The 25725-nt window shown below is 45.8% G+C and overlaps 1 protein-coding gene across 1 annotated transcript in view; it reads left to right on the top strand.

Moving 5' to 3' along the window:
- The window catches only part of CRPPA (CDP-L-ribitol pyrophosphorylase A), a 490539-nt gene that overhangs the window by 303517 nt on the left and 161297 nt on the right, over nt 1-25725 (top strand). Inside the window, exon 7 of the mRNA XM_029589010.1 lies at nt 24254-24346. Coding sequence (XP_029444870.1) covers nt 24254-24346 — 93 coding nt within the window. The remainder of the gene's footprint in view (nt 1-24253; nt 24347-25725) is intronic.

The following is a 25725-nucleotide window of genomic DNA, read 5'->3' as shown; positions in this document are numbered from 1 at the left end:
TATTACTTGTGACCTTTATTACTATGTAATTCAAATTGTTTTTATTTACCTTGATTACTATGTAATTCATATTGTTTACTTGGTTATTCATTTCTCTGACTATGTTACTTAAAGTTTCTTAGACGTTCATGGTTCCATGTAATGCCTACAGGCAAGTTTTTGTTCATTGTAAACCGGTTTGATTTGCATCTAATGTAGGAAGATCGGTATATAAAAACTAAAAAAATAAATAAATAGACCTTTAGAAAGGTTTGGTGCAATTGTATGTCTGTATATTATGTTTCTCCCATCCTTAATTTTGTGACAGCCACAAGTTTTTTAGTTTTAACACTTGTAGTTCTCTGTTTTTCATGAATTTGACCTCAGCAAAATATTTACAGCAGTAATGACTTGGTTTGATTCACCTCGAAGTTCTTTTGGTCTTTAGAGAGTCAATATCTTGGGCTGTTCAGGTTTCCTGTAGAGTAAGTGTTATAAAAAGGAAAATGCATGAGAAACATACTGACCATAGAGAAACCTGTTTTCAGGTAATCAAACTTGCTTTCTGTAATGTCTGGGTTGGGAGTGAGCCTTTTATGCTGCAGTGTAAGTGACACAACTTCGTAGGCGAACTTACGAGGCCTACACCAGCAGCTGACAAATGTACCCTGTAGTGGAACAGACTGGAGCTTCATCTCCCTTGCAGGTTGAGCCCTTGGGTTCTGTCAGCTGGCAGGGCTAAGTTGGGCCCTAGAGTGGTAGAGTGAGCAAGAGTCCAAGGGCACGCTGGGGTCAGGACAGACAGCAAGCTAGGGATATGGAGACAGGCCAAGGTTTGGGGCAGGCAGCAGGACAAGATATACAGAATTTTGACACGATCCGATGGAAAGAGAGGTGGATTGCCTCCGGCATTGATTCAGGAAGCCTCTACATTTGGTAGGATTTCCAACATACCTTGAAGCGCAGTAGTAGCAGGTCATACCAGTGGTGCTGGAGCCAAAACTGAAGGAGCCTAACGGGCTGCCATATCCTGAAGATAACCAGACATTGTGTTCAATTGGTCTTGCTGCTGTTTTAGCTGGTTAGGTAGTCTGGCAATAGCAAAGGCCTGGAACGAGTTCGCCAAGCTCATGACCTCAGTAAACCATAATGAATGGAGCGGCCGTGAGCCCTTTATGTTGCGGCGTAGTTGACGCAGCCTCATAGGTGAACCTACGAGAATTATGCCTGCAGCTGGTGAACACATCCTGTAGTGAAATAGAATAGAGCTTCACCTATACCAATTGCCTCCCCCGAAGGTTGAGCCCTTTATTTCTGGCGGGTGTATGCTCCACTGTACTCACTATCTCAGTTTTCTCCACACAGCCATAGAGGGAATCGCTGTTCCAGTATCCTGAGGAACCCTAAGCCCAGGCGGGCTTCATCTCTACTCACTACTGCCACCTCTGGTGGCTTCTCAACTCTGTCTAATAAAAGATATAACTCTGTGTTGTGTGTCCCCAAAGCTGAGCCTGACCTGTGGCCCCTCACGGGACTTCCCCCGTGGGCGTGGTCAGCTGCCACAGTGTCCAAGGGTCCACCCAAACCTTACAAACAATAACAGACAGACAGTAAGTTGGAGATACGGAGACAAGCCAAAGATTGGGGCAGGCAGTGGGCAAATGTGATCAGGTCCAAGCAAGAGGTCAGGTCCAGGCGGCGGGCAAACGTGATCAGGTCCAAGCAAGAGGTCAGGTCCAGACGGCAGGCAAATGTGGTCAGGTCCAAGCAAAAGGTCAGATCCAGGTGGCGAGCAAACGTTGTCAGGTCAAAGCAAGAGGTCAGGTCCAGACGGCAGGCAATCGTGGTCAGGTCCAAGCAAAAGGTCAGGTCCAGGCGGTGAGCAAACGTGGTCAGGTCAAAGCAAGAGGTCAGGTTCAGGCAGCAGGCAAACATGGTCGTCATGTCCAAGCAAGAGTTCAGTAACAGGAAGTCAGGCCAAGGATGGACAGAGACACACACAGAACACTGGATAAGATGACAGGGCTGGACAAGCCAAGGCAAGACAACAAGAACCAGGAATGCAGGAACAATCAGGAACTGAAAACATAGGAACAACACGCACTGTTAATGCAGGAGACCTGTTGCCAAGGCATCTGCTGCCTGTCTGGGGCAGCCCAATATAGTGGGAGCGAGTGATGTCATCATAAGGCACTGGGTTCAGGATTCCCTGCGAAAATCCACTACAAATTACTGATGTACAAAGAACTCACCTGTTATGCACCTAGATAGGCTACACAAAACTGCACACTAAGTATTAGGGTCGTAGATCCATGGGCCGATGGGGTGTTGGTACCACCAGTGGGGATGAGCCCCTCAGGTGCCCACCATCAGCAGGCGAGGCTGGAGAGACCTGAGACCCCACTGAGGCTTCACCAATACCAGCCCTCGTTCCCCTCAGGTTGAGCCCTTAGGTACTGGGGCCGACTGGACTTATGTGGGGTCTCAGGCAGGCGGCGTATCTCGTGGTCAGGCAGGCAAGGGTCTTGGCAGGTGGCGAATCTCGTGATCAGGCAGGCAAGGGTCTTGGCAGGTGGCGAATCTCGTGGTCAGGCAGCAAGGGTCAGGACCAAAGCAAGCAGAAGTTCAGGAACTCAGGATCAGACGAACGGAGATTCCAAAGGTAAGCAGGAGTCAGGAGTAGCCAAGGCAAGGCCTGAGGCCTGGGAGGAGGTGTCCTGGCCTCTCCTGCTGTGAACCCTGAAGAGGGGTCACGTGGCACGCCTGGGAGGCCAGGGATCAGCAGAGAGGCCCGAGCGGAGCCAGGCTGCGTGCCGGTTGGCACACAGCGTCGGCGTGGGCAGCCTTGGGGAGAGGCAGAGTGGCGGAGTATGTCTGTGGGGGTTCTTGGCTGCGAGGAGGCTTCCGGGTCCGAGGAGGTGGAGGTGGCCGTGCTGGTAAGAGTGGATGATCGGTAGCGAGTTTTATAGTTAGTGAGGTTTGGGTGGACCCTTGGACACTGTGGCAGCTGACCACACCCACAGGGGGAAGTCCCATGAGGGAACACAGGTCAGGCTTAGCTCTGGACACACAAACACATTAGACAGTTTGAGAAGCCACCAGAGGTGGCAGTTGTGAGTAGAAGATGTAGCCCGGCTGGACTAGTATTCCCTAGGGCGCTGGAACAGCGGTTTCTCCGGTAGCAGTGCTGTAGTGGAGAGAACTGAGAAAGTGAGTACAATAGAGCATTCACAGAGTCCCAACTATGGAGACGCCCCGAGATAGGGAGAGCTGGCCCTCGAGGAGCGAGTACCAGATCCCTGGAGGTAGAGAGACTTGTTGGCAAAGTACTCACACAGCGGTTCCACGTAAGAGATAGCACTGGCGCTGGAACGGGGGCAGGCCCTCGAGGAGCGAGTACCTGGTTCCAGGGAGACAGCTCTGAGGAGTAGATGATAGTAGTACTCACTGATGGTGTCTGTAGCAAATTCTTCCAAGTAGAAAAGGAGATCAATGCAGGCAGCGAGTCAGGGAACATGGGCCCTCGAGGAGCAAGTACCGGTTACCTGACAATGACCTGAAAGAAGCAAAGTGGCCCCCAAGGAGCAGGTACCCCATTAGCAGAAAGAGTCCAGTGGAAGTTGGAAGGCAGAGTAGCTGGGTAAGGAGAACGAATCCCATCCATAAGATTACTCTTGCTAACTCAACGGCTAGCAATAAACAGGCAGCGTGACATCATCACAGGGTGACGTCCCGAGGAACGCGCCAATGAGGAAATAAGAATGAGGGCCGTGCGGTGCGCGCGCCCTAAGATACCTGGAGAGCATGGCGGGAGACAGTGCCCAAGCCAGTCCGGGGACACCGGAGAGGACAGCAGGCGGACGCCGTGGCAGCCAGGCGTCCATGAAGAGCAGGAGGAGTTGCAGAAAAGGAAAGGTAGGCGGAGTGAAGCTGTCAGGCAGCGAAGGTAGCAACAGCGAGTCTCTGCGGCCGGCTCCCGTAACACCAAGGACCTGATTTTTAAAGTATTTACACAATTAAAATTGTTTTTTTACATGTGTAAATGCATGTTACCTGTGTAAGTGGGCTTTTAAAAATTGCTGTAGTAATCGCCATTCAATTGACCATAGGATGTTCATGGGTAAGTGCATTTTACATACGTAAATGGCTTTTCAAAACTGCTACAATAGTATGTTACATTTAAATGTGTAACTTTTAAAAAAATTACCTCCTGATAGACGGGTCGATACAGTAAGGCCGCGTTAGAAAGAGTGCGGCAGTGCCAGGCGCACTCTCGTTTGCCCCACGCACAGTTCTGATCACATACCGCTCGATACTCTATTTAAATTGCTTGCAAATGCAAGCCGTGTCTGCGAAGTGTTAGGCGAAGCGTTAGGCCCGCGCAACCCATTTTACTGTATAGGCGCTTAATACAGCGCCTATACAGTATCCTGGGAGCGCTGGTGCCTGTCATTTCAACTGACATTTGAAATGACAGGCACCAGGAAGTGGATCCCAACTTTAACCCATGAAAACCTAAAAACCGAAAATCCCCTCCTCCAGAAGCGGCTCGACATGTGCCAACTTACCTTTTGTTGCTTTTCAGCCCCTTCCCTTCTCTGCCGCCCTACGGAGGGGGCAGCCGGCGGCGAAAGTGGCTCGCAGCGGTCCCCCCCGCACAGGTCCCGGTTCTCCTGGCTCGGCAACAGCAGTACAATGGCCACCAATTAAAGCAACTTGTCCAGTCTGGCACAAGTTTCCATATCCATTCCCCCTTGTATTCACATTCTCCACCTGCAGCCACAGCTAGGGCTTCATCCACCCCAATCCTTCCTTCCTTCCTGGCTCGGCCAAATTGTGAAGCGGCTTGCAGCGTCCGTCCCCCCCCGCGCAGGTCCCGGTTCTCCTGGCTCGGCGTGAGGTGAGAGCCCACTGTTCTGTGCCCTCTCCGGCACGAGCGGGACGCGCGTAAGTCCCGGGGCTTTCGAAACGGGGAGGGGGGGCGTGTCCGGGGGCGTTCCCGAAACGACGCGGCGTTTTGGGGGCGTGCCGTGGCGTTTCGGGGGCGGGCCCGGAGGCGTGGCGCCGGCCCGGGGGCGTGGTTGAGGCCTCCGGACCACGCCCCTGGGACCGGAGGACGGAGCGGGGCTGCCGGCGACGCGCGCAAAGTTACGCCTGCTGACAAAGGTAAGGGGGGGGTTAGATAGGGCCGGGAGGGGGGGTTAGGTAGGGGAAGGGAGGGCGAAGAAAAGTTCCCTCCGAAATCGGAGTGGCCTCAGAGGGAACAGGCAGGCCACGCTGGGCTCGGCGCGCACAGGTTGCACAAATGTGCACCCCCTTGTGCGCGCCGACCCCGGAATTTTTAAGATACGTGCGGCTACGCGCGTATCTTATAAAATCTGGTGTACTTTTGTTTGCGCCGGTGGCGCGAACAAAAGTACCAGCGCGCGTATTGTTTTAAAATCCGCTCCATAAAGTAAAGGACCGTTCTCAGGCCATAACTGCTCCGGAAATGGCAGCCCTATCCCTGGCTGAGGCGGCGCCGGTAGCGGCATTGGTGGATATGAAAACCGCCGTACTAGAAGTGTTGGGACCCGACCTTAAAAGTATTGCCGCAAAGGTGGCTGAGATATCCTCAAATATTACCAAATTTGAAGCTTGTTTCGATGAGCTAGAAAACCGCGTTGCTGCAACGCAAGATGGCCTCCAGGCTGCACAGGGCGACCTGGCCACGCTACAGGCCACGGTGGAAAAGATCATGGCAAAACTCAGTGATCTCAAGAATCGCTCTCGGAGGTCGAATCTGAGATTTGTCGGCTTACCAGAATCGCTGGAGGACCGGAATCTCTCCTCCTTTTTAGAGTCGTGGCTGACCGCGGAACTAAACATCTCCCAAGCACAAGGTAAAATTCCGCATTGAGCGCGCTCACCAACTCGGCCCTTGGAATTCCACTGCTTCCCGACCACGGGTAGTTGTGGCGAAGTTGCTTAATTTCGCCCACAAGCAGGAAATCCTACAAGTGGTCAGGGCAGGGAAAGGCTTACAATATGAGAATGCTAAAGTCCTGGTTTTTTAGGTCTTCTCGATGGCAGTTGTGGCCCAGAGAAAAGCTATGGCTCCTGTCTGCACCCAGCTGCTTGCTCAGGGGATTCGGGCCACCCTGTTGTATCTCGCTCGTCTGCGAGTTACCACCGACAAAGGAGTGGTCTGGTACACCTTGGTGGAGGAATCAAAGGGCCTTTTGAAACCGAAGCGTGATGATCCTGCACCTGCAGTACAGCGGGGGTTCTTGCTTGCTGGGCAGGGGGGGCTTATTCAGCTTATGTATTATTTGGACACTAAGCAGATTTGTATTGCCCCTCATCCATCAGGTCAGGATGCCTGACTTATTGCTTTTTCAATCTCCTTTTCTTGGATGTTCCTTTTTACCGTTACTGTTCAATTAATATGGTAACTTCATATGCAGTTGTCAGCATTGTACTAGCGCCGTGCTTTCTTAACTTGGGAACTTCTTAAGATTTTTCATTCATTGCTTCATGTGGTACAAATACCTGCACTGCCTTGCTATATCACTTAGACTGTTCACAGTGGTTCTTTTTTTTTTTTTAATTTAACAATTTATGTGATGCCTGGTTAGCTGAGCCCTGTATATTGGGAACTCTTTGCTGTTAGCAGTGCTTTTAGGGTTTAATGATTGTTCATTCTGCCTAATACTTTCCTCACTCGGTTCCATGTCATAATAATTTATGTTTTTTATATTCATTTGGGAATTTGTAAGGTTCACTTAAGGGTGGGTTGGATGTTTCTTTTTTTTTTTTTTAAATTAAATTATTTATTGCTTTCCATTTCATTACAATAAACAAAATATATTGAAACATCATAATGACAGGGTTAAATTAAAACTGAACAATATCACAACTTAATCATATACATTTCCTTTATCAACCCTCTATCAATCATAATCCTATAAGGAAATATCAATGAAATCCTCTCTTTTTGAACGGTATACAGGTAAACGCTTAAGTCTGGAAAATATACATTATCTAAGATCTATATTTATTGTTAAAGCCAGTCATTTTATGCAAGGAGGTCTTTCAAACCAACTAGGTCTATAAATGAATAGATCTTACCTTCTAACTTAATAATACACTTGCATGGATACTTTAAAATATCCCCCTTTGTCTAGTACTGCCTTCCTATATTGCAAAAAGTTTTTCCTACAGATCTGAGTAGATTTAATGAGATCAGAAAAGATCCATACTTTTTGACTGTAATAAGTATTTAGCCTACTACAGAAAAAGGACCTCAATATATTATCCCTATCTGAGGAAAATGCAAATTAGACTAATAGAGTCCCCCTTGTCTTTATTTCCAAATCTTCTGTGACTTTTGTAATAAGTCGGATATATATTTAGAATTATTACTAATTTCTATTCCTTTACCATTCTTTATTATTCGATCTAATTCAATCTCATTTTTCTTGCCCCCTAAATAGAAGGTAAACATTTTTCAGGAATTTTCAAGATGTGTAATATATATTTCCTAAACAATTCCATGGGATCTATTTTGCTTATAATTGGAAAATTATTGACTCTTAGATTTAATGATCTTACTACATTTTCTAAATTTTCTAGTCTTTTATTTGTTTCCTCTTCTACATTTATCTGATGGCTCTGAATTTTCTCAATTTGCAAAACTTGTTTTTCTATTACATCTATATCCATTTTTTGCTTTTCCAACTCAGCAGTATTTTTAACTGATGAGTTGGAAGTTTTCATCACAGCTTCAGTTAACGTGTTTATTGAAACATCTAATTTCACTATGTAATTCCATAGACTTTCCAAAGTTATATTTGCAGGTTTCATTGGCAAATTATCCGCTTTAATTATTACATCAATATTATCTTGTTTCCCTTCAGTAGGATTAATTAATCTTGGTGTGCTGGTCTCTTTAGGTATATCGAGGGAACTTTCCATCATACTTAATTGTATTACTTCTTGTGTTCTTTGTTCCATGGGTTCCAAGTTCTTATCACAATCTGCTTGTGATTTAACTACTCTGAACAATTTTGTGTCATCTGCTGATGCCAACATTGATTGAGAAGCAGGAAAGGTGGCCAAGTCTTTCTGGGACTTGAGAGGTGTATTGTTGGCGACCCATGGACCCCTGGAGATTGTTGTGGTGCCCAGGCCATCAGTGATAATGATCTCTTCTCTATATAGGTCTGCTTTGGGGTAAGGGATGGGGTTCTTGATAACAGCCAGACTATCCCCACTCACTGACAGAGACCAGTGCAGGTGCTTCTTCAACTTTACTTGATCTTGGCATTGGAACCCAATACTAGAGTCAAAGAAGCAGAACACAGTGCTTCCTTCGAGTGGGAAGAGGTAGGCAACAACTTGTCTCTCTGGTCTCTACTAATGCTTTACATCAAGGAAATGGAATGTCTTCTTGATGCAAATGCATCATCAGCATCTGGTGCATCTCCCGAATCCCTTAATGTTGATGCCTCCTGTGCCAGTGCTGATGGGTAAGTCTTTCAGTGCCTGAAGTGCTTGTCCATCAGCTCCAGACAGAACCATCATCCTTGTAGGTCATGGTTGTGCACAGGCAACATCTTAGGACATCATGTAGTGCTCCCAGGCACAAAATATATCTATCATGAGGATCTGTGATAGACATAACCCTGGTACACTTGGGGAATCATTGAAAACCTCTGGTTTGCTTATCCATGAACATTTGGAAAAGAAGAGATGCAAAATCAAACTTGAAGACCGAGATGTGGTTGATGCCCATCAGTGCATTAATGGTGCCCCAGTCAGGCACAGAGAACAGAGTGGAAATTTAGAAAAATGACTGAAAAACCTGCCTTGGGAGCTAACAGGAAGAGAAACAAGACCATGGGGCCCCACGACAAACAAACTTGCAAATTTTACCAGAGAAAATCACCACGGCAAGCAGGAGAATGAGCAACTGCGACTAGTGGGTTCCATGAAAAAGAAGTGGTTGCGTGGTATAGTGGTATTCCGGTCATGCCCAGAGAGACACATCAAAGTTCTAGAAAATTTAACATAAAAGTTCTGGGCCGGACTCCATCGGATAATGTCACCCACATGTGAGGACTGCCATCCTGCTTGTCATTGGAGAAGTGAAGCTCCACAAATTTCAGCAGCTTTATTTTTTCTTTCATGCTTTATTATTTATTCTTTCTGCCTTTTCTATTTGCAGCAACGAGAACAGTTGAAAGTTTATTTTGCACATATCTGCATTCATACGTATGTTCAAACTGTGTTAAGCTTGATTACTCTACTTGCTTATAAAGATGTATGCCAGTAATTAAAATTAATGGTCATTGTTTAAACAGAAGAGCTGCATTGTGCTAGTAAACTTAACATTTCATTTGCTTTATGCAAACATATGTTGTTTATCCTTAATTAAAAAGTCCAAAGGTCCCTACTATAAAATCTATTACTAAAGTATGGAGCTATTTGAAAAGTAATCATTCCAGAGAATTGTAGCCTACAGATCTGAGAGTCAACCAGCGGATTGCTATATTCATTTACAGCAAGTTCAAGTAAAAATGTAAACGTAAACAGCTCAATTTTAAGACCCGCACACAAGCGCACATATGTGCAAGTTTGCCGGCACGTGCACATGGACACAGGAATTTTATAACATGCACGTGTTATAAAATCGGCTATACGTGCGTAGATGTGCGCACAACTTTATATTGACGTGCATATGCAAATGCCAATTTTATTGCGTAAGTGAGGGGAATTTTTAGTAGATACGTGCACCGACGCAATTACCTGTTTCCCCAGTTTGTTCCCAGTTCGCTCCAGTAAAGGAGAGGACTTCCTAAACCTCCTAGCCTACTTGCCTCCCTTTTACCCTGATAGCCTTGACCCTTAAAACCTCACTTACTAGCCTACCTTTTGTTATTTTTTTACTTATACGCCGTCCATAGCAGAAGTAAAGTTACGCGGTAGGTAAAGTTACGCGGTAGGTAAAGTTACGCGGTAGGGGACCCCGGCAGCGCGTTTGTACGTGTAAATACTTATGTGCAGACTTCATGGTACAGACTTGACCCACCCATGCTCTGCCCCTTTTTAACTTTTTATTTTGTGAGCATATCAGGAGGTACATGCGTACTGCACTTTTTAAAAAATCCGCGTGGCATGCGTGGCCGAAACATGCACGTATCTTCCAGCTTTGGGGCGCCTTTAAAATCTGCCAGATAGGTTTCAGTGGATTTTTGCTTTAGTGCTCCATGCACCTGTAAACATTTATTATGGTTCCATTTAATATTCTGTAGGCAGAAATAACAGTGACTTGTGACAAATTTTCTTTATTTTCCTAGTTTTCTTAAGCTGTGTGCTTTTACTTGGGGGGTCATTATTCAACGGGTTTGACTGGAAAAGCTTGAGACTTAGCCAGACAACTCAGGGTTTTTAATTTCCCATCCTGCCAAATCAGTAAGGGTATTCTGGAGGTGTGCATACATTTACTCAGCTAGTATTAATATTCTCCTTCAACAAGTAGAGCTGAATTAGGCATGACATGTGGGTGACGTCATCCAACAGCACCGAACTGATCCATTTCAATTGAGTGAGGGTCTCATGAGGCAGCGCTTGCATGGGAATTCCTGCCCATGCTCAGTAGTAAACCTTTACCGAGCTAATGAGGCAGGTCTGTTTGGTGCTGTCAGATATGGGCAGATTTTCAAAGGGTTACGGGCGTAAGATACGCGTGTAACCCCTGAAAAGCTGCCCCTTCCCCCCCCCTGCGCGCGCCGAGCCTATCTTACGTGCATAAGTCCCGGGGCTTTCCTGGGGGGGGGGGCGTGTCGCGGCTGGCACGTCATTGGGAGCGTTCCGGGGGCGTGGACGCAGCCTCCAGACCAGCCCCGGGACCGGAACATGGCGAGCTGGCGTGCGCAAGTTACGCCTGCCTTGGGCAGGCGTAACTTTTGAAATAAAGGTAGAGGGGGGGAATTAGTTAGGGCCAGGGGGCGGGTTAGTTAGGGGAAGGAAAGGGAAGGTGGGTGGCACCGGAAAGAAAGTTCCCTCCGAGGCCGCTCAGATTTTTTACTTATACTAAGACATCTTAAACCTTTCCTCTCGCAAAATGATTTCAGAACAGTCCTACAACTTCTTTTATTTGCAAACCTGGACTACTGCAATGCCTTACTCCTTGGCCTCCCTTTTTCTACCATCCGTCCACTCCAGTTACTGCAGAACACAGCCACCAGAATTCTTGCAGGAGCTAAGAAACAAGAACATATTACACCAACTGTCATCTCCCTACACTGGCTCCCTATAAAATACAGAATTGAATATAAAGTATTATCAATCATTCACAAAATAATTGCTGAACAACAAAATTACTGGCTAACTAAACACATAGAATTACATACTCCAAAAAGGAACCTTCGCTCAATAAATAAAGGACTCCTCAAACTTCCTCATGCAAAAACCACGAATCTATCATCAACCAGAGAGAGAGCAATATCCTTCGCCAGTCCCTCTCTATGGAACTCTTTACCCCTCAATCTAAGAATGCAATTTGACACCAAAACTTTCAAAAACGAATTAAAAACATGGCTATTTACCACAGCCTTCTCAGAAACACTTAATCACCAACACCAACAGACTCCCAACCAGACTACACCAAGAAATCAGAGGTACCAACCAGTACACACATGAAATCTCAACACAACCATGAAACCAACAATACTATTTCAAGACCTTTTTCTACTTATAAGAACTAACCTTTACTATTATTTCCATCAATGTTACCTATTTTCATCTATGTTATACTCTCTGTTAAATCCCTAATTTTACTCTGTACTCATATATATATATATATATATATATATATAAATATATTTTTCCTGTAAACCATTGTGATGGCTAAACTGAATGATGGCATACAAAACATGTCAATTAAATAAATAAATAAATAAATAAATAAATAAATAAAATGACCAGTTTCTGTCTTTCACACACCAATCATCTCCCGACCAGTCTTTCTCTTACACACACACTAGTCACCTTCCCGAACAGTCTCTCTCTCTCATGTACATATACACACACACACACAGGCCTCTCACTTCCATGTTATATCTTACATATACAGGCTTCTCACTCCCATGCTGTGTCTCTCACACAGCCAGGCTTCTCACTCCTATGCTAGCTCTCTCCACATGCACAGGCTTCTCATTCTCATAATCACTTTCTCTCTCACACAAACACACACTCCAGTCATCTCCCTGACCAGTCACTTCCATTGTCTCTCTTATATACACACATCACTTCTCTGACCAGTTTCTCTCAATCACACACTTGCTCTCTCTCACACACTTACATAGATTATCTCAATCAAATGCTCTCACACACAGGCTCTCAATCACAGTTACAAATGCACACTCTCAATCACACATACATTCTCTCACTTACAGACAAGCTGGCTGTCTGTCTCTCTCTTTCTCACTTCCCTGCCCCCCCCCCCCCCCCGAGCACAAATGTTAGCTGCAGCAGCCCTCCTCCTCTAGCCCCCGCAGGCCAAGAAAGAAGAATCCCATCGGCCATGGGATGCTAATTCTGCTGTCTCCTGTGCTGATTTCTGGCTGCTTCTGATTTTGCTCCGGGTCCATGCTACTGCTCGGGGGCTGATGCTACCGCTGCTACTTTTTCATGCAGCATTGGCTCTTTCTTCTTCCCGCGCACCACACTGTACATCACTTCCTGTTCTGGACCAGGGGGCAGGTGTGGGAAGAAGAAAAGACCCAGCCGCAGTTGCCAGCCTCCATTAACACTGCTGCTGCTGTTCCCATCCAGGCTTGAACGTGCTGATAGCCCAGGCAGCAACGGCAGCAGTGGAAGACTGTTCCTCTCTCTCCTCGGTGAAGGAAGAGGAGGGAAGAGCAGCGGGAGACCGGTAGCATGCAACACACCTGCTACTAGCTTGAATGACATTACTGGGTAACTTTAGCCAAGTGTATTCAGCAGGAAACTTAATTGGTTAAGTCCTGTTGAATATACTGGCTAAAGTATACTTGGTTAATTTTAACTCGGTAATTTGCTGCTGGCTGGGCTACTAAATATGTACTTATTATTACTTGGTAAGGTCTTCAGAAAGTTTAATATTTGTCTTCTTAATTTACCTTGATCTTGTTTTTTTTCTCTGAGGACAAGCAGGATGGTAGTCCTCACACATGGGTGATTTCATCAGATCGAGCCCAATGCGGAAAACTGAGCATGTCCAGCATGCCCTAATCCACGCAGTGTCCCTCTTCAGTCTCTTTTTTTCTGTGGAGTTGTGAGACTCGCGGTTTGATTGAGCTCTAAAAACTTGGCTTTTTCCCATGTAGAAAACTTTATTTTGCGTTCCTTTGCGATCCTTTTCTTTGGTCCGTCACCAGCTCCCTCTCAGTGCCTCCCCGTAGTGTCCCCAGTCAGGGTTCTCGGTGTTTTGGGTAAGTTTCTTTTCACCTTTGGCTCCCCCCGTGGTAGTGGTGTTTCAGTGCCCTCTGGCTATCGATGCCCTCCACCATCGTTCCGTTCTTCTACCCTTTTCTTTAGCCCCCATCATGGCCATGTTCAGCTTTCGCCGATGCCCCCAGTGCCTGATTACTTCATGTTGATCACTGATCCTCATGAAGTATGCATCTTCTACCTGGGGGCATCGCATGACATCCAGGGTTGCCACTTGTGCACCCAGATGACCCTGAAAGGACATTGGCTTCAACTCAACAAGATGGATCAACTCTTTTTGGGTCGAAGCAGTCCAAACCATCAGCTTTGATGGCTTTGGCATAGAAGGACCTCGAATCCTCACAGATGGACACCTCGCCATTGACATCAACAGCCCTGTCAGTTCCATCGAGGATGGATAGGGGCGCTAGAGATTGACCATTTTCAGTCTTCTCTAGGCCGAGGACACTGGGTTCATTGTCATGAACCTTAACATCGGGAAAGGACAGGCCAAGGATCGAGGGAAGCCTAAGAAGCATCGGCACTGTTCACTGTCAATGCATGATACCGGGCACGGGGGTAGCGCTGGCTTTTGCTGCTATGCCCCTGAAGAGATCCCTTGGTGAGGAGTGCCCGTCCTCTATCGATGCCTAAGGTCCGTGAGAGTCTCCACTGGTCATGGTGCCAGTCACTGATCCTCCAGGTCCAAGGAAGATCTGGTCACCCCTCCTTCCTCCCAGTTGGTTTTGGCATCAGCAACATTCGAGGAGGAGCTGGAGTGTCGAGTCCAGCAGGTGGTGAAGTGGGTGCTGCAAGGTGTTGGCCCTGTGGCACGGAGGACAGCACCGGAACTGGTACCACCTGTCCTCGTACAGCTTCTGGAGAAGCTCAGTGTGCTTATCAGTGCATTACCGGCCAAGCTGGTGTCGGTTCCCGGGATGCCACTTGTACTCAGTGGGGTACCAAGGCCTCCCACTACTGATATGGTGGTCATTGCCAGTTCCTCCTCCTCTGAGGAAGCTCCCCTGAAGCCAGTGGAGACACCGAGGCCTATAGCCACCCAATCCAGTTCCATCAGTGCCTGCATCTCTGGACGTAGGCTGAACACCTAGGATCCCATCCCCTGTGACATACAGTGAGGATAAAGGTCCCAAAGACCCCTGGGGGGATGATCAGATGCAGTCCTCCTCTGAAGATTCGAATGGTCTCCCTTCTCCTCCAGATGAGTGAAGGAAGTCTCCGTCTGAAGACTTAATCTTTGCAGGGTTTGTGAGGGTGATGGCTGAGGCCATCCCATTCCAGCTTTTGACAGTAGAGGATGCCAGGCACAAAATGCTTGAGATTCTCCAGGTTATGGAGTCTCCTAAGGATATCGTGATGGTCCCAGCACACGGGACCCTTAAGGAATTGCTGAGGATTTGGGAACACTCTGACACAGTGCCTCCCATTAAAAAGAAGGTGGATGGGGTCTACCTTGTCCAGCAGGCTGCTGGATTTGATAAGCGTCATCTGCCTCATCAGTCAATTGTATTTGAATCCGCCCTCAGGAGGACCTAGTGCTCTCGGACCCATTCCTCGGTGCCCCCGGGGAAGGATCACAAAGCGATGGATGCTCTTGGGGAAGATGTTCCAAGGTGTCATGCTTATTGCCCGCATCACTGCCTACCAGCTCTATATAAGCCAATACGCGCAGGACATCCAGAAGCAGGTGCAGGAGGTGGCTAAGCAGCTGCTTCAACAGCAGCAAGACACTCTCATGTCGCTGGTGCACAATGGTCTGGAGTGTGGGGAAGCATGAGGTCCATGTGACTTACAATGTTTTCAAGATGGCTTCAAGGGTCTCTGCAGTGGGAATCAGCACCCACAGAATGGCATTGCTGTGGGCCTCAGATCTCTAACCAGAGGTACAGGAACAACTCGCTGACATGTCATGTACTGGAGAGAACCTCTTCGGAAATAGGGTGAGGGATGCTGTGGCCCAACTCCAGGACCATCATGAAACCCTCCAACCACTCCACCAGTACTCCGGACCCATACTCCTCCTCCAGGAGGCTGTCAAGGCTGGGGCCAAGGAATTCTTTCTTTCGCCAAGGAAGTGCTATCCTCTACGTCCTTGATGCTGTCAACGCCATCAGAACTCTTGTGGCCATCCCAGGCAGCAGAGAGCTCCCAAGCCCCAGCCATCTCCTTGGTCAACTCTGGGACAGAGTTTTGACTGGGCCTGGTCGGGGGCATGCTATTCTTCTTTGTGGACCAGTGTTCCAGTGTAACCTTGGACCAGTGGGTTTTGTCCATCGTCTGCCAGAGGTACCAGAATTAAAATCTATTGGGTGTCCAGCCAGATTGCCCTCCGTGCCCATTTTTGGATGCCGGTAATGCATCAGGAGGTACTACAAGAGGAACTCTCCTCCCTCTTAATGGCTAGAGCGGTTGAGCCTGTACCACCAAGACAAAGATTGCAGAGATTCTACTCCAGGTACTTCCTAGTTCCAAAGAGAACTGGAGGACTCCTTCCCATCCTAGACCTGAGGGGTCATGAACAATTTTGCTAAGAAAAGAAAAGTTCCTTGATCACCCTTTTGCAAAAAGGGGACTGGTTATGAGCCCTTGACCTAAAGGACGCATACACCCACAATAACTAAATGGTAGTCATCTGGTAGTGGTAAATGGACAGTCTATAGCTGGGTAACTGAGTAGTTCCTGCCCCCCCCCCCGACTCCCCCAAGTGGCTGAAAGCAGTAGTTCTCTTTTTAGAATATTTAAAATGCTGATGTTCTACATCTTCACATACGATAATATTCTGACCGTGGAGAAAGATACAACAGTGTACATGCCGACATACTTCTTACTCTCCTTCCTTTGTGTCAGCTGCTTTGCAAGTAATAAGTAGGTCCATGTTCAGTAAGCTGGTGAGCTTCAGGGAAGGTAGCCAAGGGAGTTGTGCTTGGTCCTGTGCTTAAAGGATTTGCTGAAGAGGGGAGTTTTTCCTCTGGTAAGAGTGAAGACCATTCAGAAGAATTCTGGCCTTTAGAACTCAGTGGAGGATCTGTCTGAAGTAGTCTGCAGCCACTGCTGTTTGGATGAAAAGAAGGAGGTATTAGCATTTCATCTGCACTGAAGAAAGACAATGACTTCGGTGAAAGTTTTGAAAGGAAGAACTTTTCTATGTGATTGTGTTCAAGTAACATGAGAAGACAATGAGCAAGAATATTTCTTTGTTTTTTGACTTGTGCCAATTTTGAAATTATTTTTTGACTATTTTGCTGATTTTCCTGTTTATCCTATTTGCTGAATTCTATTTAAAGTAAACTGTTTTTGAGCTGGAATGAAAGCCCTGGTGTTGACTTGTTTGATTTTTTTTCTGGTGATCCCCTGGGTCTCACAGACGAATCTGTATTTTTACCAGGCACTGCACTTGAGTTATTCAGTGCTCAGCAATCTCAGACAGTGACTCCCTATAAAGGGGAAGGATAACATATGCATTTCAAACTTTGATAAAATATTTCTTTGACTCAAGGTTTTCTTATCTATAATCCCACTTGAACTAGAAAAAGAACATTATACTACAGTGGCTTTCAGTAATAATCCTCTACTTCAAGGAGATTATAGGTAAAAAAAGAAAAATTTTGCAAAGAAAAAGCATGTCATGCAATTTGATAAACCTCTTTCTTTTTTGTCTAGTTTCAAGATTTATAATGTGCCAGGATGCCTTATTTCTCAGACTCCTTTTTCATAAACAAAAAATAAGAGCTGAGCCAAATGCTGTTTCTGGATGATCTGCAAACTATTGGTAGTTGTGTCTGTGGACCCTTAGGCTAAGGTAAGATTGACACTACTTGCAGGGAGGAGATCTGCAGGTTCTCACCGTTGGCAGGTGGATCCAGACGAGGCAGAGATCGGTCAGGACCTTCACCAATACCAGCCCACATTCCCTTCAGTTAGAGCATTTGAGTGCCAGGGCTGGCAGGATTTAGGTGGGGGGTCTCTGCTGATGGCAGGCGGCAGTCAGAGAGGTGAGACCTGCTCACTCCCGCCACAGAGCTTTTCTGCAGTTTATATCTATACATTGATAAAATTAGGATTGTTGGTCCCTCCCAACGCAGTTATTGAACGAAACACGACCCATGTCGGGGGACCATGTAAACTCAAAATAAACCTGCAATACCTTTTTACACATCTGTGAGACTACAAATAAATATCTATTAAAGTTAAAGATATTGGACAATCCACCACTCTTTCAAAGTTGCCATTTACCTCTTTGGTTGCCTCTCTGATCAGTCACCTCCCTGCTTGGTCAAATGGTTTAGAGGGATGGCCTGATCTAGGCAGGGTCTTGCTGGTGCCCTACATCTTTCACTTCTTAATAATTGTCTTGGCCATGCTCCGAGGTATAGTCAAAGACTTTGTAATTCTTTTATACCCATCCTCAGATCTGTGCCTTTTCTACAACTTTAGTGTAGAGTTCTTTTTGACAGCTCCTTGCTGCTCATGGTTGGGACTTTCCTTTGAAAATGCACTACATACCAGAGAGAAACAACAGGAATTATTGAATTAATTATGCCATCATGTGAATCAGTACAGTTTAACACAGTGGGGGCCAATTCACTTACAGGTGAATCAGCGGTGGCTCAAGGCAATCCACTGCCTGAGGCGAAGGATGAAATGGTTTCCCCCCATGACTAGGTGCAGGTGAAATCACCGAGGACCAGGGTAGGGGGAAGGCAATGGAGGGTGAATTTACTTGCCCAAGGTCACAAAGAATGGCAATAGGATTTGAATCCTGGCTTCCCTTGTTTGCAGCCCACTGCTCTAACCACTCAGTTTTTGGACTTGTTATTTTTTTGTTCTTAGTCTTAGGCGTGTACACTAGGGGGTGCCGGAGAAATGTTTAATGAGGTGGGGCAGCCTTTGGCCACTCCACCCCCTGGGTCTAGATGTAGGACTCCTCCATTCCCTATTGCCTGCCTCCCACCCTTCTCCAGGATCTGCTCCCTGGGGATGTGAAAGATTGGTGAATGGTGGGAATCTGTTTGCGTGACACACTCTCTCTTAGGGCTGAATCAAGGGTATTTGATGCCCTAGACAAACCTTACAGCCTTTCATTCCTCCTTCCCTCCCCTCCCCACATAATTAAAACTTATGCATTCTTTTCCATTTTAAAATTTATTAACTTCCCCAACCTAAAAAGGCAGATTGCATATGGAAAATAGACATTCAAAGTACAATCTTCTGAAGTAAAAATATCACTTACAACAGCATATATATTATATAGCATACACTGCAAAAAAAACCAAACACATTTTCAATAATAATAGTTTAATATGCTTAATAAAATACCTTTCTCATAGTAATCAAGGTGGTTTACTAAATCGCATATGGCAGTGATTGCGAACTCCAGGGCTTTCATTCCAGCTCAAAAACAGTTTACTTTAAATATAATTCAGCAAATAGGATAAACAGGAAAATCAGCAAAATAGTCCAAAAATAATTTCAAAATTGTCACAAGTCTTAAAAACAAACAAATTTTCTTGCTCATTGTCTTCTCATGTTACTTGAACACAGTCACATAGAAAAGTTCTTTTGCATACAATGGAGGCAGTGCATGCAAATCTTTCTCATGCATATTCATTGTAGATATCCTGAAAACCTAGACTATTGTGGCACTTGAGGACTGGAGTTCGCCATCACTGCCATATAGTATTAGGCCTATGGTAAAGTGCACTGGGTGTAGACTTGGCCCACAGAAAGCCAGGAATAAACTGAACTACAATTCCAATATAGTAAGCCTTCCATATCATAATTGTCAGCACTCAACCTTTGAAAAAGCATTACTGCAAATATTACATCAGGCCCTAAACACCAATACACCTCCTATTTGGAAAACAAATTAAAGCCATGTTGTTGTAAATCCCTACACAGAAACCAAATGCTAGCAGAATACCTAAAGCCTCAGTCACATAAGCAGAACACAGATAGACTCTCACTAATACAGAATAAAGAGATCATAAGATATAAATTGAAGTGTGCAGACAAGAAGAAGGGAAACTCTGTAAGCAATGCAAACTCAATCAAAAAATATAAAACATTAACCATACCAATAGAAAGAATGTCAAATCTGCTGATAAATTCAGTCAATTAAAAACACTATATGTTTAAAATATTACCAAATACTAATAAAATATTTTAAAACAGTAGATACTTCACATCTAGTAATTAAAACTAATAAGGATAAAAAAAAAATCTCCCCACTCTCCATACTTGGGAACTTTAGATTTACAGTCCTCCTGAGATTGTCATAGATTGGAGGAGGGTGCACAAACTTTAAAACTCAAGCAACACAGAGAGAGACAGGGAGGCGACACGCACAGACACACATACACAGAGACACACAACAAAACCGCGAAACACACACACACCACCCCCACCACCCGGGCAGACACACACAAACACACACACAGACCAGCCCCACCACCCGCGCACGACACACACACCACACCCCACGACCCGGCAGACACAAACAGCAGCCCCACCACCCGCGCAGACACACCACCCCCACCCCACCCGCCGCGCAGACACACACACCCCACCCCACCCGCGCAGAACAGACACGACCACCACCCGAGCCTCAACACACCCACCACCCGCCGCAAAGACACACACACAGCACACCACCCGCGCAGACAGACACACCACCTCCACCACCCGGGCAGACACACACAAACACACACACAGACCAGCCCCACCCACCCGCGCAGACACAACCACACCCACGACCGCGCGACACACACACACACACGCCCCACCACCCGCGCAGACACACACACCCCACCCCGCAGACACATACACTACCCCACCACCCGCTACACACACACCCCACCCCTCGCTACACAGACACGACCCCACCACCCGCTCGAACACATCACCCCCACCACCGCTCAAATACACACACACAGCACCCCACCACCCGCATAACAACACCACCCCCACCACCCGGCAGACACACACAAACAACACAAAGACCAGCCCACCACCCGCGCATACACACACACCACACCCACGACCCTCGCTACACACACACATCATCCCCACCACCCTCTCATACACACACACCCCACCCCACCCTCTCATACACATACACTACCCCACCACCCTCATATACATCACCCCCCACCACCCTCTCAAATACACACACACAGCACCCCACCACCCTCTCATACACACACACACAGCACCCCACCACCCTCTCATACACACACACCACACATCATCCCCACCACCCTCTCATACACACACACATCATCCCCACCACCCTCTCATACACACACACACACACCCACTACCCTCTCATACACACACACACACACACCCACTACCCTCTCATACACACACACACCACACCCACTACCCTCTCATACACACACACATCATCCCCACCACCCCTCTCATACACACACACCCCACCCTCTCATAAACATACACTACCCCACCACCCTCTCATACACATCACCCCCACCACCCTCTCAAATACACACACACAGCACCCCACCCCCTCTCATACACACCACACAGCACCCCACCACCCTCTCATACACACACACAAACCCCACCACCCTCTCATGCACATGCACACACACAATCCCCACCACCCTCTCTTACACATACACACCATCCCCACCACCCTCTCATGCACACACACACACACCCCACTTCGATCCCCAGGACTCTGGTCTGCAGCCACTGCGCTGCTCCGCGCTCTCTCTGCCATACTGCACTCTTTCACCTGCGCTGGCACTGCCACAGGACCAGCATGGAGCAGTAGCTGCTACTTCTAACAGAAGGCTTGGGGATTACTACCCTTAACCATTTAGCATATATGATTTTGACGCAACTGCAGCATGTCAATGCCATGTCGCCGCGGGAGTGGCAGGGAGTGGAAATGTGCCAGCACGTCACAATGCTGCGCTGCCATGGGATGCCAGGACCTTTTACTGGCAGGGAGTAGAAACCCCGCTAGCATGTCGCACCATGCTGTCAGTCCTGCCACCAGAGTTTGCCTGCATGAAGGGTGAGGCAGCTGTGGCAGGAAGGTTTCAGTGGGCAATTCTGACACCTCGAAATCTCACCGCCTGAAGCAGCTGCCTCACCCTGCCTCATTATAGAATTGCCCCTGAGGTGAAATTTAAAAAGTCTGGTGCATGCCAAAACTGGGAGACACGCGAATATGTGGGGCTGGCGTGCGCTGAATGGATTTTAAAAGCTGCCTGAGTACATGTGTATCTCCCGCCTCAAGCATAAATGAAAAGTTAAAAAAAAGGGTCGGAGCATGGGCGTGGTCTGGGCAGGGCATGAGCATTCTTGGATGTCACATTGAAATTAGTGCATAAATACTTGTGTGTACAGGCGTGCGCCTGGGTCCCCTTCTACATAACTTTATTTCTGCTATGGATGAAGTGCAAATTATAAAATAAAGACAAATAGACATATCGGCAGAGTTTTAAGGATTGGAGTTAACAGGAGAGAAGGCTATTAAACTAGGGGAATTTGGAAGTCTTGTTCCTTACCTGGGTGAACTGAGAACAAACTGGGAAAACTGGTAATGGTGTTGGCACGTGGGTGTTTAAAATCCCCCCCACTTACGTAGTAGAAGTGGCATTTGTGCACATAGGTGTGCATCCACTTAAAATTGCTTGAACATGTGCGCGCTGTCTGGCTATTTTATAACATCTGCACATATATGCATGTAGGTTATAAAAGGGCTGTGTCCCTGAGCATGAGTCCACGAACATGGCACATTTGCACCCGTGCGCCTGTTTAAAAGTTGCTATCTTAGCGGTCATTCATCAAAATGCATTAGGGCCTTATGGCGCAATGAAAGGCTCTAACGCACATATATCGCATGTTCTACATGATAATTAGTATGTCCTCACCCAGATACCTTCCCCTATTACAATGATGACCTTTGCTTGCAATTTGCATGTATGAATAATGCTAATGCATGCAAAGAAGGTCATTACTAGGCAATTCAATGTTAATATTTTGTCGTGGCCGACCGAGAAGGTGGTCAGTCAGCCGCGATAAAATAACTACACCTCCCAGGCATGCATTAGATGTGCGGCAGCAGGGGAAAAAATAATAATTAAAAAAAAAAAACCCCACAAGGCTAAATGGAGAAGTTGAGCAGTAATCATTGCTGACCCCCGTTTCAACCTAGGCTGGCAGTCGAAGCTGCCCTGACTCCCCAAAATTAAAAATAAAGTTAAAAGTATGAATGTTGTGGTGGTGGCCCTCCCCCCAGCCCCCGATGGAGGAAGGCCCTCCTCCCCCAGCCCCCCAAAAGCAGAAGGACCTTTCCCCCTGCCCCCTTAATTATGCAAGGCCACTCTACCCCCTCCCCAACCCATTCAGGCCCCCCTGAAAGAAGACCCCTCCCCCAGCCCCCCAAAAGAAGGCCTCCTCCCTATCGCCCAGCCCCTGAAAGAAGAAAGCCCCTGCCTCTCCAGAGACTCTACCTTATAATGGTTCCCGCGTCGGGAACGGGTGTGCTGACTGCACCTTGCCCCAGCCAAGATAAGAGTACCAATGCAAGGTAAGGGAGTCTTTGGAGGGGGTCCTGAGGGGTAGGGGAGGTCCTTGCGCTATTAGAAAGGTCAGGGAAAGGGGTCTTCTGATTTTGGGGGGGGGGGCCAGGGAGGAAGGCCTTGCACTGTCGGGAGGCTGGGGGAGGGGAGCTTTCTACATTTGGGGGGGCCAGGGAGGGGGTTCTGTTTTTGGGGGGTCCAGGGGAGTGCTGCTGCTGTCACGCACATAATTTTAACTTTAGTTTTAGGGATCGGGGCTACCTCCATCAGCAGTACCTGGGTTGAAACGGAGGTCAACATTGATCTCCACTCAACCTCCCCATTTGGGCACAGGTAATTTTGTTGGCAGTCAGCGGCCCTTTAAGATGATGGCGTTTCCTTGAGATTGGGGCCGCCATCATGTTAAAGGGCAGCTCGCTGTTTTCTTTTGTGTCGCGGTGTTTGGCCACGACACAAAAGAACATGCTACGGAGCCGCAATGTGTTTCTGGGGGAAGGGCCCTACTATCGCGGCTTCACCCCCTCTCCCCCGTGAGAGCGGGATGCCTCCTGTGAAGACACATCTCATTTTGATGAATTTCAGCCCAAGTGTGTGCTTTTGGTAGGATTTCTACCAAGCTATTTCATGCTTTTATTTTTACTTCATTCTTAAAGGAATTTTGGAATATATTTTTCAGTTGGCTGCTGTGGAGTAAAATATGTATATACAAGGAACAAACACTGTTTTAATGCATTTTACTTCTGGGCTATAAGGCAAAAAAAGATGAACATTTTGAAAGGGGGTATAGATTTTCTATAGCTACTGTAAATGGGAAACAAATATTAAATGGTGCTCATCAATTAAGTGCAAAACATCAACAGTGAAGTCAATTTTCAAAAAGTGAAAAATGTAGATTAATATATATATAATTAGTGCTATTTTGAATTATCTCCTGTATAGACAAATATATATCTATATTATTTAATAGATAAAAGAAGTTTGAATTCTGCATAGAATCAAATTTATAGCTACAGATATATTTGTACAGGAGATAATTCAAAATAGCCCTTTTTTCAGTCATATATTTTGCTGTTTTTCACTAGAATTTATGAAGGAGAATATTAGCCTGTAGAAAAAAGAGAGACTATTTTGATATAGTATGGAATTATGTAGGGGTATAACCAAAAGATTTGAAAATATTCAATGCAAAACAGGTGTTGATGATTTAAGCTTCTAAAATAATGTTCTTATATTTTTATTAGCAGGTGAAAGGAATATCGGCATCTTTGTGTAAAAATGTTCATCATCTTCAGAATATGTTTATAGGACAGTGCTATAACTTTATTGGCATAAATGTAAGTTGTATGAAAATTATTACACTTATCTGTGTTGACTGTGTGGCTGTGTCATGAAAATATGAGGTGTTGCAGAATGAGGTGTTTCATTTGTATCATCCAGTATAGACTTAATTTAAAGCTTACAGCTTATCACTTTTGGATTTTGTTAGGGCACAGGAAACAAATAATGGATGAAAATATCTTTTCCAAGCTACAGAAAAAAAAAATTCCAAGTATACATTGCTAATGCTATATTTTCCAAAATATTGTACAGAGTTTGGACTGATTGCTCACCTTGAACTGTTGCAGAAAGAAATTATTAAAAGTACAAGGAAATAGAAGTTACTAAATGAACAGTTACTAAATTCTAGTGCACTAGCTTGTACAAACACCACAGGAACATAGTACTGGCAAGAACCCATAGTTTACAAGATATCTACTGGTTTCCTTCATAGTCCTTTACTTGTCTCCGAGTATAGTTATCTTATTAAAGCATCCTGTTTCTCATAAGGCCACCTTTGATAAAGGAGATCAAGACCTGGCGATGTGGGGAACTAAGGAAATGACCTCAAGCCTATATAATTCTGGATGCAGTTTCCTATCTGGATGCTAGGAACCGCATGTTATAAGCAAGATGAAGTCAATATTCAAAAGCTATTTAGATGGATAACTAAAAGGTTATCCATGTAAGAGGCAAAACCGTCATATTCAGCCACTTATCCGGATAGATTCTAGTCAGATAAGTGGGGGGCAGGACACATTTCATGAAGGAATAAGTTCAGCATTATAACTTATTTGGCTAACTCAGGTTGGGCCACAAGCCTGTTCTAAAGATAGCCGGATGAATATACCTTGCTAGTTAGCTGGATATCCAGCTAACTAGCAAGGTATATAGGTATATAGTTAGCTAGGTATCCAGCTAACTAGCTGAGCCAAACAACGACTGAAAGTGAACCCCAATATTTTTGCAAAACTAACCAGTAGTAGGTTCAAAAGAGTTTTGGAAAATGAAGTACTCTCCATTCTTCTAGGGAAAGGTATAGTATAATAATGGTAATGTTTATTTTTACTATACTAATTTAAAAAATATATATTTCAAAATGGTGTACAATAAAATAATTGAATTCAATGCAATGCCAATAGTAAAATTAAAATATAAAGCAAATAAAAAACATATAAAACATATCAAAATACAATAAAAATATTAAATAAAAATATAAAGGAAAGACTAAAAAACCTTAAAAATATCTCATAGTATTGGCTCACTCAGTCAAAGACCTGATTATACAACCAAGCCTTGATCAGTTTCCTTAACTTCATAAAATTACTTTCTGTCTGAAGATCAAATGGTAAAGAGTTCCAAATTAAAAGGGCCTGGTATTGAATGGTACAGTGCC

The sequence above is a fragment of the Rhinatrema bivittatum genome, chromosome 2, assembly GCF_901001135.1.
Source record: "Rhinatrema bivittatum chromosome 2, aRhiBiv1.1, whole genome shotgun sequence".
Classification (NCBI taxonomy): Eukaryota; Metazoa; Chordata; class Amphibia; order Gymnophiona; family Rhinatrematidae; genus Rhinatrema; species Rhinatrema bivittatum.
Note: the sequence above shows the minus strand (reverse complement) of the source record. Positions and strands in the feature narration are given on the sequence as shown.